The following is a 15023-nucleotide window of genomic DNA, read 5'->3' on the forward strand; positions in this document are numbered from 1 at the left end:
TTAAAAGGTGACAGGTACAACAGCTGAGTTCAGGAAATTAATGTTTTAGTGCACTTTGCACCAGTTTTCAGCCAACATGCTACATTTTCCTTTTCGTTTTTTTGTTTTGTTTTGTTTGGGGGTGGGGTGGGGTGGGGAGGCGCACAAAGCGGACTTGAAGATTTCCACTATATGAAAAAGATATGACTCTGCAAGCAAAACAGTGTAAGCTGCCTTTTTTTCCCTTAAGACCTGGACATTTTAAGACAGAAGCTTTGCAAAACATTACACAATTTTTTATTATTAAATGAGAAAATCTCATTTGTTACATCGTCACATTGCTAGTCAGAGAAATGCTGCAGTGATGAAGAAAGTCAATGTTGGATCAACCAAAGTCCTCATTTCTACAACATTCATTTACAAAGAAATAATGTTCAACCCAGCCCAACAAAACATTCTTGGTTTTCTTCATATTGAAGTCCCCCAAAAAAATCATCTTCTAATGGGGTATTTCACTACATAAATTATAGTTCTTCATTTTTACAATTCACCCCAAACTGTATGAGAGATGTATCACACTAAAAATTCTAAAGCTGTTAGGAAATCCTTCACACATCATCATCATCTGATGTGTCACTGCTACTTGTCTCTGTGTCATCATTCTCAATTGTGGGTTTGAAAGTGCTGTTTTTCCAGGGTCCAAACTTGAAGTCACAGATCAGGCCATTTTTCAAAATACCATTTTTTCTCAGACCATTCTTCTGCAACTAAAATGTCAAAAATAAATAAATTAATTATTTTCCCCCAAAATTATCTATAAAGTATAACCACAAATAAAATTTTTTAAAAAAAATTTAACTTGTAACCTATCCTCAGCATTTCACAGGCAATGACAACATGTCCAGAAATAAGCTATTTAAATAGATACAGATAAATGATCCAACTCATCTAACAAAATACTAGAAAACAATCTATTTCTTTTGAAGAACCACCGATATATAATATATACCTTCTATCATTCTATCAGACCATTACAAAAAGAAAAGTATATAGTGTAATATAAAAGCACAGATTTTAAATCCAAACAGGGTAGTGAGAACATTAAGTATCCCACTAAGGCATTAGACCTTTCCTCATTTCCTTAACATGAACACTGTAACAAATACACCTTCAGGTGCTGTGAAACATGTAATCAGTAATCGATTAAACTATATACCTAAAGTTATTAATATCTAAGTTAACACAACTCACTATCTGCTTTATTCATACTCTGTAGACTAAGTAGAATGAGGTATACAAATTAACAAAATCAAATACAGTTCTTTGCCTAGCCAGAGAAATTAAGATTCAAGAAAAATAATATTTGTTTATTTCTGAAAATGAGAAATGAGAAACAAAGACTTTGGTAATAATAAGAACTGAGTCAGAAGATCATTTATCAGAAGGAAAATCAGATGGTAAGCTCAATGTAGAAATAAAAATACAAAACAATGATAATGTTATATATGTATAAATAAAATGATAATATTTGTTATTTATGTAGATAAATAAAATCAGGCCTAACGATGAGAGATAAGTGATTTTCAAGTAAATACCTAAATGCAATTTTCTATAAAGCCAATTTTACCTAACTAACTTAATAGTTGGAAATATCTAATATTTTATATTCCAGAGAATTCTTTAATCATGAGGTTTACAAATAATTTGTTAAAATTCAATTCCAATGCCACTTCCACCATGGCTAATACTTATGTACAATTCACGTCTACAGTCTTGACTCTAAGTTTCTCTTCCCTTTTAATTAAGTAATTTTCTTTGCTATCATGCTTTAATTCTAACTTGCCAATGCTACCTCTCCTTTCAAATTGAATAAAGAACCTCATCATTTTTACCAGGAAAAATAAAAGCAGCCACGCAAGCAAGCAACTCCAATGTTCTCAGCCAGCATGATACTTAGAAAGACATCTGGCCCCTCTTAAAGGTGTCTCTTTTTCATTCACCAAAATTTCATCCTTGCCTCGGGCGATTTATCAGCTGATACACCTAATCTTGCCATACCTTGAAATCAACTGAAGAGAATTTTAATGAAAACCAAACCTAAGAGTCTATTTCTCAATTTTCTAAACACCTGGATGACATCCTTAAAACATCTAACATCTTTTAAAGCCTCCTAAAACTAGTTCCTCCTCTTCCATTCCTATTTATGTTATCAGCAGATCAAAGGCCAGAATTTAAAAATCTTGTTGGTTCTACTTCAGATCTCTTCTGCTAATCAAGAACATTTTTACTATCATTTCCCTAGTTTGGGCCCTCCATTTATTCCTCCTCTGATTTCTACAATATATTCACAATTCATTATCCTGATTCTACTCTTAGAAATTTAGAAATTCGGGGCTGGGGATGTGGCTCAAGTGGTAGCGCGCTCGCCTGGCATGCGTGCGGCCCGGGTTCGATCCTCAGCACCACATAGAAACAAAGATGTGTCCGCCAAGAACTAAAAAATAAATATTAAAAAAAAAATTCTCTCTCTCTAAAAAAAAGAAATTTAGAAATTATACTCCCAAAATATATTTCACACTACAACTGCACCTTCTCATGTATAAAAAGAAACAAAAATGATTATTTCATATTTAAAAAAAAAACCTCCAAAGAAGAAACTATATAGACATTGTTATAGCTTGGATGTGAAGTGTCCTTAAAAGGCTAACGTGTTATTAAAAAAAAAAAAAAACCATGATCCCCCAATGTAGTGATTCTTAGAGTGAAATGATAAGATTATGAGAGATGAAACCTCATGTGTGGATCTATTTGACTGATTAACAATCTGAGTGGATTATTATGTGGTGACTACACAGGTAGGATGGGGATGGAGACATCATCATTGAGAATGTGGTCTTGGGCTGTATTTTGTCCCTGGCTCCTCAATCTAAGTAGTTTCCCTCTTCCACGCCTTCCACCCTGATGTTCTGCCTCACTTCTGGCCCAGAGAAATGGAGTCAGCCAACCATGACTGAGCCTCTCAATGAGGTGCCCAAAAATAAGCCTTTCTTCCTTTAAATTGTTCTTATCAGGTGTGTCAGTCACAGGGATGAAATACTGACTATCACAGACATGCTGTATACTCCTGAACTAACATTTAAAGTCCTTCATAATCTGATCCTAACATATTTTTCTTTAATACAATATTTTATTCATATCTATATCCTCAAACTATGAAATGAGCCCAGTTAGGGCTCAAATTCCAGCTCTACTATTTAACTGTATGAGCCTCCTAATTCCAAAACTATCACAAAGCTATAGTAATCAAAACAGTGTAGTCTTAACATAAAAAGACACAGACCAATTAAACGGAGATAAACCCTTACGTAACCGTAAAGATCTTTGTCAGCCATGCCAGGACATTAAATAGAGAAAGGACAATTTTTGCAACAATGGTGTTAGAGATAAAGAATCTACACACGAAAGAATGAGGCTGAATCTTCACACCATTACAAATCAAAGTTGACTTAAGATCTAAACATAAGGGCTTAAAAACTATAAAACCCTTCAAAAACATAAGGGGAAAACATGACACTGGATGTGGCATTCTTGTATATGACACCTAAATTTAAAAAAGAAATTAAACTGTATCAAATTAAATACTTTTGTGTATCAAAAGATAATCCAGGTAGGCATGGTGGCCCATGCCAGTAATTTCAGCAACCTAGGAGTTTGAGGTCAGCCTGGGTAGAGTAACTAGCCAGACCCTGTCTAAAATCAAATTTTTAAAAGACTGGTATGCAGCTCATACCCAGAATATACCTGGATTCAATACCTAGAACTCCAAAAAAAGGGTGTGGGCAGGGGAAGATGATGAAAATGGAAGTGAAGAGGCAATTCAGAGAATGAGAGAAAATATATGCAAGTCATTTTTGTGATAGTTAATATCTAAAATAAATCATCTTATGCAACAATGATTTGATTAAAATATGGGAAGTTGTGTGCTAATGCTAGGGGTTTTAAACTCAGTGATGGAGCACTTTGCCTAGCATGTGTGTGGCACTCTAGCACCATTAAAGGGAGGAGGGGAGGGCAAAGGAACTGAATGAACATTTCTCCTAAGAAATGGCCTAATAAATGTTCAACACCATTAATCATGAATCCAAAGCACAGTAAGAACTAGAATGATTATTATTTTTCAAAAGACAGAAATTGTGCATTAGCAAAGAGAAAGTGGAACTCTTGTGCACTGTTCAGTTGTGCAATGACCTCCTGTGTATCACTATAAAACTGTGCAGTCACTATGGAAAAGTAGTAAGGCAGCGTCTCTTAAAAAAAAAAGAAGAAGAAGGAAGAAAGAAAAGAAAGAAACAAAAAAAAAATGTTTTCAGTTACCATTAAATCCAGCAATTCTACTGCTGGATATACACTCAAAATAGTGGAAAGTAAGGAGCTGTAGTACCCTTATTTTCATAGAAAAATTATACTCAATAGCAAAAAGTAAGAAGTAACCCAGTGTCTACTGATAGATGAATAGATAAACAAAATGTGATATATAACATAATGGAATACTACTTAGCCTTAAGAAGGCGAAACATGTGAACCTTGAGAATTTAATGCTAAGTGAAATAAGCCCATCAAAAGGATAAATACTCTCTGATTCCACATATGAGGTATGGAAAACAGTCAATTTCATAAAAGACAGAAGTAGAAGAGTAGCAGCTTCTGGTGCAAAAGGAATAGGAAATGGAGACTTCTTACTTAAAGGGTATGAAGATTCAACTGCAAAAGATAATGAGAAACATTCCGGAGGTGGGTGATGGATACAAAACAAGATGAATGAACGTAATGCCATTAAACAGTAAATGCAAAAAAATGGTTAAAACAGTAAATTTTATGTTTTTAAACCCAAATTTTCAAAAGTACAATGTGAGGGGGTAAAGTCAATATATTAAATTTACTCTTTAAAAAAAGAAGAATAGACAGATATATATAGTGGTGCATGCTTATAATCCCAGCTATTTGTAAAGCTAAGGCAAGAGGGATCCAAAGTTCAGGGGTAGCTTGGGTACCTTAGCAAGACCCTGAGTCAAAATAAAATTTAAAAATAGCTGGGGATGTAGATCAGTGATAGAACACTTCCTAGTATGCATGAAGCCCTGGGTTTAACCTCAGTACAGAAGGAAGGAATGGGGATTAAGTCTCTTATGTTTTTAAATTTTAATGACTAATTTACTCAAAAATTCCATTTGAAGTGGCTCTGAAAATGTTACCTCCATAAAGAAAATTAGCTCTGCATGTCACAAAGATTCTTTAATGGATCTGGAAGAACATCTTAACTTCTTTATGTTCTACTAAACATCTCCCAATGTTCTTTATCAAAAAGGAAATTACACAAACATATAAGAATTTGAAATATTCTTATGCAAGGAAAATCATCAAAGGTGAAGTTCCTTAGGAAGCTATAAAGACTTGCCACCCCAAAACAAATCAAAACCACCACCAAATAAAAACACCTGGAATATGCTCAATCATAGATATACTGTTTCTATTCATTTCTAACTATTGGAGATTTAAAAACAAAGATAATTCCAATGTGATATCTTAATAAATTAATAAATAAAATTGTTATCCAGCACCTGAAAGCTTACTTAAAAATCACGCTATCCTAATTTTTTAAAAGCCACTTTAAAAGTAAACTTAAAGCCAGGCATTGTTGCACATACTTGTAATCCCAGGGGCTTAGGAGGCTGAGGCGAAACCCTGTCTCTCTAAATAAAATTGGGGGAGAAAGGAAATGGCATGGAGGTGGGGCAACAGGGGGTGGCTCAGTGGTAAGCACCCCTGGGTTCAATCCCTGGTACAAAAAAAAAAACACCAAAAGCACTTGAATGATTCCGTTTTTCTTACCTGTTCACTAATAACTTGGAATTCTCTCATTTCATCCTCAGTTAAGGGAGCACATGTTTCATCATTTTCACTGTCTTCCTGCCAGCCCATTTCCTTTAACAATCTAAAAAGAAAGGAGATAATTAAGCTTAATCAGATCTTAACCTGCATGGGAAAATTCCATTTAGAGTAGGTACAAAAAATAATAATAATAATAATAATCCACGATCCATTGTATACAGTTCTCAAGATATATTGAAAGGGCTTTTGTGTTTTTGCTTTGAATATCTTTCTAAAAAATTAATAGATTAAGTTAAATAAACCTTCTTAGGAGTAAAATAAGAATGAACTGATTTTTAACCTTTGGTGTCAAAGGTTTGGTAGGCTAGAAACTTGCAATAGGGGAGACCTGAAGAAAAATTTCCAAATTACTCCATTAAGATTAATAGTGATATTTTTCTCCCTTTTCTCAATATCACCACAATCTAATGTATTGTGGCCTATTCATTAGTTTTTCTATTTTGAAAAGAAAGGGTGAAACAGCCTAACCTATCTTGCATTTTATAATTTATACTTCTATTGATATCACCTCTTAGATATATGCCAATCATCATTCCCCAACACAAATAAATATGAAAGAGAAGTTAAATCCTACAATAATGAATTTAGAAAGCTCTAAACCAGGATCTTAAATAAGTAAAAAGACCATAAAGTTATATTCTTTGAAGATACTTCCATCTTAGGCAAGTGGAGCTATGAAAACAATGACAGGAAACATCACTTTTCTCTATTTGAGTAAATGTGAACACTGTAGCAGGATCTATTGTATTTAACTCAATGACAAGTTTACCCTTGGTACAGGTCACTTGTCTTATACTGATCTGATGATGTGTTGTTTTGTTTTGTTTTTAATTGTATTCCTTAAGTATTTCTGTTAATTCCATTTATACTTACTCATCTTTCACCTTGCACCTGTCATTGTGTTAACTGCTTATACACTTTCGTATCTTTTTTTCCCTTTAAAAAACTATAGAATTTCAGTTCTCGAAGACCCTGAATAAAACTTAAATGCTATCCATATTTTAAAGAAGAATCAATTTCATAAGTAAAACAATTTAACTTTGTTAGCAAAGAAGGAAACAGAATTCTGATTCTCTGTCACCAAATTAAATGTTTTACCAATTATTTTCAGTCTCTGAACCAAAATGTCACAGTCAGCATTAATCATTTCTTTCTTTCATTCCTACTCATGACTTAAAATTTTCTTTTCTCGAGCACTGTTTTTACTCCTTAGCCAAGATGCCTTCCTTTGAAATGACATTTCCACTCAAACTTTCATCATTCAAGATCACTATTCTAGTGTGTAGATCTTGACTAGTAAAACAAAACTTTTTTGCTAGGTTCACTTTTCTTTTACTTATTTTTAAAAACCGAACATTAACTAAACAATAATACAGATGGAAAAAATACCTTTAATATTATAAAGGGAATATAATAAAGGGCAAGTATTGGACTGAGGGTGTAGCTCAGTGGTAGATCTCATGCTGAGCATGTACAAGGCCCAGGGCTCAATCCCCCAAACAAAAAATAAGTAAAAGGGAGGAAAAGGGAAGTGAATATTCCTAACTCTTCAGAATGATATGTGTACCTAATATTTATGCTTTTGCCTAACATTTACAAAAGAATTATCCTTAAGAATTGTATTGCTAACACTTTATTGCTAAAGTCAACTGATATGAGTAGGTAATAGGTATATAATTTAAGAATTACAAATTAAAGTTTACCAAAAACTTGAAGCCATGGAAAAGATGTATCACTATATTCATGGAGGAAAATAGATCTCAAATCTAAAAGAAGCTGTACCTTTGTTAGCTTAAGGAAAAAAACGTATCGATATATTTTTGGATTATAAATGTATATTATACTTCGGCACTCAAAACTCAAACTAAGAATTTAAAGTGGTTCCATATCACCAACACCTTTACTTTCTCCACCTTGGGATATTTTCGAACATGTCTAACATTTCCACAACTACTCCTCTATTTGATGGATACTTATTGAAACTTAAATTCTAGCACCTACCAAATCTGAAATCTTGAATATGTAACTTTATTCTTTACATGAATAGTAAAAAGAAAAAAAATGCTCTTATTGTCTTCTTCACCTTTGTCTCTACACTAGGCAATTGCATTCCTATGCAGAATTCAATAAATCTAATTTTAGAACAAAACTGGCATTGTCTATAAGGGGTGGGAGGGAGCTTTGAGCTGGACAGGCATGGTTGTACATGTCTGTAATCCCAGTTAACTCAGGAGGCTGAGGCAAGAGGATCACGAGTTCAAAGCCAGCCTCAGCAACTATTAATGAGACCCTGCCTGAAAATAAAAAAATAACAAGGGACTGGGGATGTAGCATAATAGGTAAGTGTCCTGGGTTCAATCCCTGGCATGAAGAAATGAAGGACGAAAGGAAGAAAGTCTGTTATAAAAAGGACAAAAATAATAATATTTAAGGTCTCCAAAAGAATAAAGATATGTATATGTCTTTAGTTATCACTGATATCATCTCTACTATATATACACAGCATGGGTCTGTTTGTTTTCTCCCCAGAGGTTATTAATTTAGAATGTTTTCAGCTTAATTCATTTGGCTTAGTTCTTAAATCCCACTCTCTCCTTTTTTCCTGTTAGTACTGAGGGGAACTAAACACTGTCAAAGTATGGAACTCAGGTCTCCTGTCCCTAAGTCTTCATGAATGACAAGAAACCACCACAATTCTTTGTGTACTAAATATCTACTCTACAAATTGAAAGAAAAAAAAAACAGTTAAAACATTCAATGTGACTTTTAGGAATTTTAAGAATATTTCTAAGGGGTGTGGACCTTTTACTTTTTTTTTTTTTTTACTACTAAGTACTGATGATGGGAAACATGAAGGTCACAAAAAGGTACTCAACAGGGCTAGGGATGGAACTCAGTGGTGGAAAACTTACCTAGCATACTTAAGGCCCTAGGTTTGACCCCCAGCATCGAATCGCATCATATCTCTCTCTCTCTCTCTCTCTCTCTCTCTCTCTCTCTCTCTCACGCATGCATTCTGACATTAACTTCCTTACTACAGCCCTAGGTAAAGAACTTTTACTGCTCATCTTTAACTATCATGAGATTTATTTGTATACTTTCCTTTTTATACACAGGCATTCTTTCTACCAATTCTGACTAGAAATATTTAATTGACTAATTGAGAGTGAAAATTAGAGCATTTTTGGTTGACATGGAGTAATAAATGCCACTGGACCAATCAACTTCACACCTAGTAATTTAGCATCAAATACACTTATGCACATGTTCGAGGACACAAACACAAGGATATTAATACCAGCATGATGTACAAAACTTGATGAGGTCAATAGAAAAATAATTTCACAATTTTATATCTACAGTACAGAATAGTTTCAAGAAGGATGATACAAGATGACACCTTAGAATGATGGAAGGGGGGATCTGGAATTCCTATATGCTATAGTCTTTTTGAAAAGAACAAAATGTCACAGTTTTGAAAAACACAAAAATAAAACAGTAAAAGGAATTGATGTTTACTATTTTCTATGATTTGACAAAGCTGCCATGACAGCCTAAATCAGTTACAAGTCATAAACCAGATTATGTGATAAAGAGGAGTTCCACAAGCTGAGAAGGATTAAAATAGTAGTAACTCATTCATCTATTCATATTAAATATAGATATCACACAAATGAGTTCTCTCTAAATTAATCTAGCTAAACTTAACTCTCATGAAATGGACCTTCACGTTTATCATTAGCCCATTATATTACTTTAGGCACAACTGGGCATAAAGCCCATTGGTAGAACACTTGCCTGGCATGCATGAAGCCCTGGGTTCAATCACCACCACATAAAAAAAGAAAAAGCAAACCTTTTTAAAGGCAAAAGTCTAAGACTATATAAAACCACATGCTTACATTCTCACATACATAGAGGACCTGATTTGGTGAAGGGGAACAAAAGTGATCACAGAAATAAAGTAATAATAATGTAAAATTCAAGCCATAAAGATAAAGATTTATAGAGACTTTTAAAGGTACAATCTTGTAACAGGGCATGGTGGTGCATGCCTATAATCCTACCTGCTAGGGAAGCTGAGGCAGGAGGATCACAAGCTCAAAGCCAGCCTCAGCAATTCATTGAGACTCTGTCTCAAAATAAAATATAGAAAGGGTTGAGGGTGCAGGTCAGTAGTTAAAAGTCCCTGGGTTCAATCGCTGGCATCAACCAATCAAGGTACAACCTTGATTAATTAAATTAAATAGTTTCATGGGAAGAGAAATGTAAACTAGAATGTAAGAAACCTAAGTGGGCAAGGATAGCTGGGGACCATAGCTCAGTGGTAGAGCATGTGTTTTAACATGGTCAAGGTTCTGGGTTCACTCCCCAGGATAAGGAAAGAAAAAGCTGAAAGAGGGAAAAGCATTAAGAAAACAGAAGGGAAGGGAAACTTGAAACAAATAAAAAGTTAAAGAATTCCCTTTAAAAATGAATACAGTTTTACTAAATAGGTAGGAAAATACTTCAACTTTTACTTCACACACTCACTTAATTTAGGTACACCACTCTCAGTGCTAGATACAGCAATAAAATACACAAAATTTCTGTCCTGTGGAGCTTAGGCTGAATTCCACAAAAATTATTCCACAGTAAATATCAGCAGTTCCTTACTGTTCTAAAATCAAATGAGGTTACAAAAGAAATGGCAAAAACTTAAAAGTTAATGAACTGTTGACAAGGACTTCCCCATGCTAAGCCTGCTCTTAGAGTATGTTAAGAATTCTGGGTAGGAAAACAATTTGATATACACAAAGAAATTGTAGAGCAATATGTTAACAAGTTAACTTTCTTGTTTGTTCAAAAGTTATAATCCTTTTGATATTTTTATTTTTATTAATTTTCTGATTTAATTTTGGGGGGTAGAGAGACAGAAGAGTCTCACTATTATTACCAAGACTGTCCTTAACTCCTGGGTTCAAGCAATCCTCCTGCTTCAGCTTCCCAGTAGCTGGGACTATAAGAATGCACTGCTGCTCCTAGCTTACTCTTTAGTAATTAAAAGGGAACTGAAACCAGATATGGTGGCACATGCTCGTGATCCCAAGTACTTTGAGTGATTAAAGCAGAAAGTCAAAATTCAAGGCCAATATGGGCAACTCAGCAAGACCCTGTCTCTCAAAATAAAATATTAAAAGGGCCAGGTACAGTGGCATATGCCTGTAATCCCAGTGTCTTGGGAGGCTGGGGCAGGAGAATTGTGAGTTCAAAACCAGCCTCAGCAAAAAAGCTAGGCAAGGCGCTAGGCAACTCAGTGAGACCCCAACTCTAAATAATATACATAACAGGGATAGGAATGTGGCTAAGTAGTCAAGTGCTCCTGAGTTCAATCTGTGGTACCAAAAGAAAAAAAAAAAAACTGAAATAAGAAGGGCCAGGGATATAGCTCAGTTGTATTTACCCTGGGTTTGACTCCAAGTGCCAAAAAGGGGGAGAGAAGAATTATGTTTTGCTGCTGAACCATGTGGCTGTTGTTTCAATTCAATAGTAAAGGTATAACATTTCTGCGAGTCATGGGGAAATGGTGACAGTGGCCACGGCTCAGTGGAAGAGCGCTCGTCTTAACATGTGTGAGGCACTGGGTTTGATCCTCAGCACCATATAAAATAAATGTCCAAGTACAACTAAAAAAGAAAATCATGGGAGGGAATCCTCTTTTTAATTCTCTTCTAAATTCTAATACTAAACCTTATAATTACTATTTTAAAACATTAGAAATGATAAAAATAGAAACAAAAGTGCTAAAGAGTTTGTAATAAAAAAATAAATCACCTATTGAGGTAATTGGATATTCACCTAGAAAATAAATTTGGACTCCTTCCTCATATCACACCAACATTTGCATTAAGTGATACAAGAAAAAAATGCATAAACTGGACTAAGATAAAAACTCAAATGTCACCATTAATAAAGTGAAAAGAGGGGCTGGGGATGTGGCTCAGTGGTGGAGCACTCACCTGGCACATGCAAAGCCCTGGGTTTGATCCCCAGCACCACATAAAAATAAATAAAATGAAGGCATTGTGTCCAGCTACAACTAAGTAAGAAATAAATTAAAAATAAATACAGTGAAAAGACAACTCAGGATAGGAGAAGATATTGTCAAGTCATATATATGAGACTTATGCAAATAATACATAAAAAGCTCTCAGAACTTAGAAACGAAATATAATTCTAAAACAGGCAAGGTACTTGAATAGGTGTTTCACCCAAAGACAACATGTAAATAAGCATATCAAAAGATATTCAATACTGTTTAGAAATCAAGAAAATGCACAGTAAAAACCACAAAAAGATAACCAATTCAAACCATTAGAATGGTTATAAATGAAGACAGACAATATCAATTGTTGGCAAAATAAAAGAGAACTGAACTCTATATATTGCTGATGAAGATAAAAAAAAAGGTTACCACAGAGTTACCTTATGTCAAGAATTCAACCCTTGGGAATGTACTCAAAAGAAATAAAGGAATGTTCACACAAAAATTTGTACATGAAATGTTCATAGTAACACTATCCACAGAAAAGTGGACACTGATATCCATTAATCAATGAACAAAAAGAGGTACAGTCATACAATGTATTACTCAGCAATAAAAAAGTAACATGTGCTGAAACACAAATGAACCTTGAAAACAATATGGTTAGTCCAAGAAGCTAGACACAGCAGACCACATATTATATGATTCCACTCACAATACATCCATGAAAGGCAAATCTATAGTTAGAAAATAATTACTGATTATCTATGACAGAGCCTAAAACTGAGGAATAAGCACAAATGGACATAGCTTTCAAAGATAATGAAAATGTTCTAAAACTAATTAGCTACACAACTCTGAATAGATCGAATTCATCTGTACTAATCAGAAGAAGTAAAATTTACCGTATATAAATTGCACCTAATGAACATGTTAGAAAAACAAATAAATTAGGGGCTGGGGCTTAGCTCAGTGATAAAATGCCTAGCATGTTCAACAACCTAGGTTAAATCTTTAGCATCACAAAAATCAATCAATTACATAAGAGTTTTATAATATAAAAATCTTATGCTAAAAATGCCAGAGGAAAAAAAGTAAAAATAAAAACTAACCTGTGTTCTGCCTCAAGTGAACTGGAAAGAACATCAGTTTGTGGAAAGGTTGAAGACCGAATGATCTGTTGGGAAATCACTGAGGCATTGCCATTCTCTTGTGGAATTTCATTTTCATCAAAGTTTCTGTTTATATCCCTTTCTTGGTGAGTACTATTGCTGTTATGCAAATTAAATGAGTCTTCATCCTAATTTGGGAGGATTAAAAAAAATTAATTCTGAAGAATATAGTTACTGGGCCATGGTGGTAGCTCAGTGGTAAAGCACTTGCCTAGAATGTGTGAGGCACTGGGTTCAATCCTCAGCACCACGTAAAAATAGTTAAAAAAAAAAAAAAAAGATATAGTGTCCGTCCACAACTTAAAAAAAAAAAAAAGTATATATAGTTACTAAGAACGTTTTTAATAGATCCTGGGTCAATTCCCATTTAGAATACATAAAAGTATACTTACAATCACTAAATTTAGAAGACAGTCTCATATGAATGGAAAATTAAGAAGCCATTACTTATGCAAATAGTTGGCTAGGCCTTTATTTTCTAAGGTGAAAATCTATTAGAATTTATTCCAAGTTTCTAAATATTTGCTCATGTATTTTAACAACATGTCAATATGAAATCATGCATTGCAAATTTAATTACCTTCTCTGAGCCAGCATGGCTTTCATCTTCATGTTCTTCTTCTACTCTGTCCCTTTTCAATGCTTTCAAAAATTCACTCTTCTTATCAGTGCGCATTCGTGTCAGTTTGGTTAGACGAGGCTGCTGATTAAGTTTGTCAACAGGTGAAGAGGAATTTGAACGATTACACTAAGAGGAAATTCAGAAACACTGATGAATATGTGACCAGAGAACTGATGCCAATATAAATTCACAATTATCACAGTTTCCTGTTCTACCATTATTCACAATGCAAAATTGATTTAAGGTCTTTTTCAACATCTAGTTTTCTCCGTCTCTACAAATTTTTTTCTTTCCCATTCAATGAGTCAACAAAAGATTTTCTTACCCAAAGACAATGAAGGCCTGGATACTCAGAACTATGATACTACATAAGGGATTTAAATATTAATTTATAAATGTATCCTGGAATAGTTTAAATATTTTATAATGCACAGAGGAGTAGTTCTTCAAGCTACATTCCAGAATTCTAGATTTGATTAACAGCTTCAAAAGGACCTATTTAATGATTACACAGAAACACATACATATGCACGCACACACACACACAGAGTGTATTCGGTTAGATTTCAACAAAGAAAACTTCTGCAGGAGAGGGTGTCAAAATGGATGTTAACTTGAGTCCTTTGTTTTCAGTTCTTTGGTGTTTTCATAATGGAATACAATAGAAGTATTATGATGTTCCAATATGGCATACAAAGCAATTTCATGTATAACAATATAGTCAAGTGACCTTCAACTCTTCAGGTAACTCCTGATCTAAGAATTTCAAAATCCTAATCAAATGGGTGGGTTAAGGGGATATTTGAGCTACCAGTTATTCAATTTCAGTGCAAGAAAAATTAACACCTTTCCCTCTTCCTCTCTCCTTGCCTCAGGGTTAACACTAATAAAATGTTCATCATTCCAAAACAGGATTATAACACAAATTCTCATTATTAGTCAAGGTTTAGCCCTATAAGAATAACTATCACAAAAATCAAATGAAATTACAATTTTCACTATTTTACTTAAAAAAGTTCTTTCTAGCTAATGGGTATTCGGAGGCTTCACTATATTATTTTCTTTACTGCTGAGGATGTTTGGAATTTTTCATTTACCTTTTTTTTCCTTTTTGATACCAGGATTAAACTCAGGGGCACTTAAGCACTGAGCCACATCTCCAGCCCATGTTTTTATTCAGAGATAGGGTCTCACTGAGTTGCTTAGGGGCTCACACTTTGCCAAAGCTGGTTTTGAAGTCGAGATCCTCCTGCCTCAGCCTCCCAATCCCCTGGGA

The 15023-nt window shown here is 34.2% G+C and overlaps 1 protein-coding gene across 4 annotated transcripts in view; it reads right to left on the reverse strand.

Annotated features, from left to right (window-relative positions):
* Positions 1-253: 253 nt before the first annotated feature.
* Gpbp1 (GC-rich promoter binding protein 1) overlaps positions 254-15023 on the reverse strand; it is a 57516-nt gene continuing 42746 nt past the window's right edge. For all 4 annotated transcript variants that reach the window (XM_015497288.2, XM_015497285.2, XM_015497287.2 and 1 more), the window contains 4 exons: positions 13706-13873; positions 13066-13253; positions 5869-5971; positions 254-746 (listed from right to left, as the gene is read on the reverse strand). In XM_015497288.2, coding sequence (XP_015352774.1) covers positions 588-746; positions 5869-5971; positions 13066-13253; positions 13706-13873 — 618 coding nt within the window. In that variant the 3' untranslated portion in view covers positions 254-587. The remainder of the gene's footprint in view (positions 747-5868; positions 5972-13065; positions 13254-13705; positions 13874-15023) is intronic.

This window comes from Marmota marmota, unplaced genomic scaffold (genome assembly GCF_001458135.2).
Source record: "Marmota marmota marmota unplaced genomic scaffold, marMar, whole genome shotgun sequence".
Classification (NCBI taxonomy): domain Eukaryota; kingdom Metazoa; phylum Chordata; class Mammalia; order Rodentia; family Sciuridae; genus Marmota; species Marmota marmota.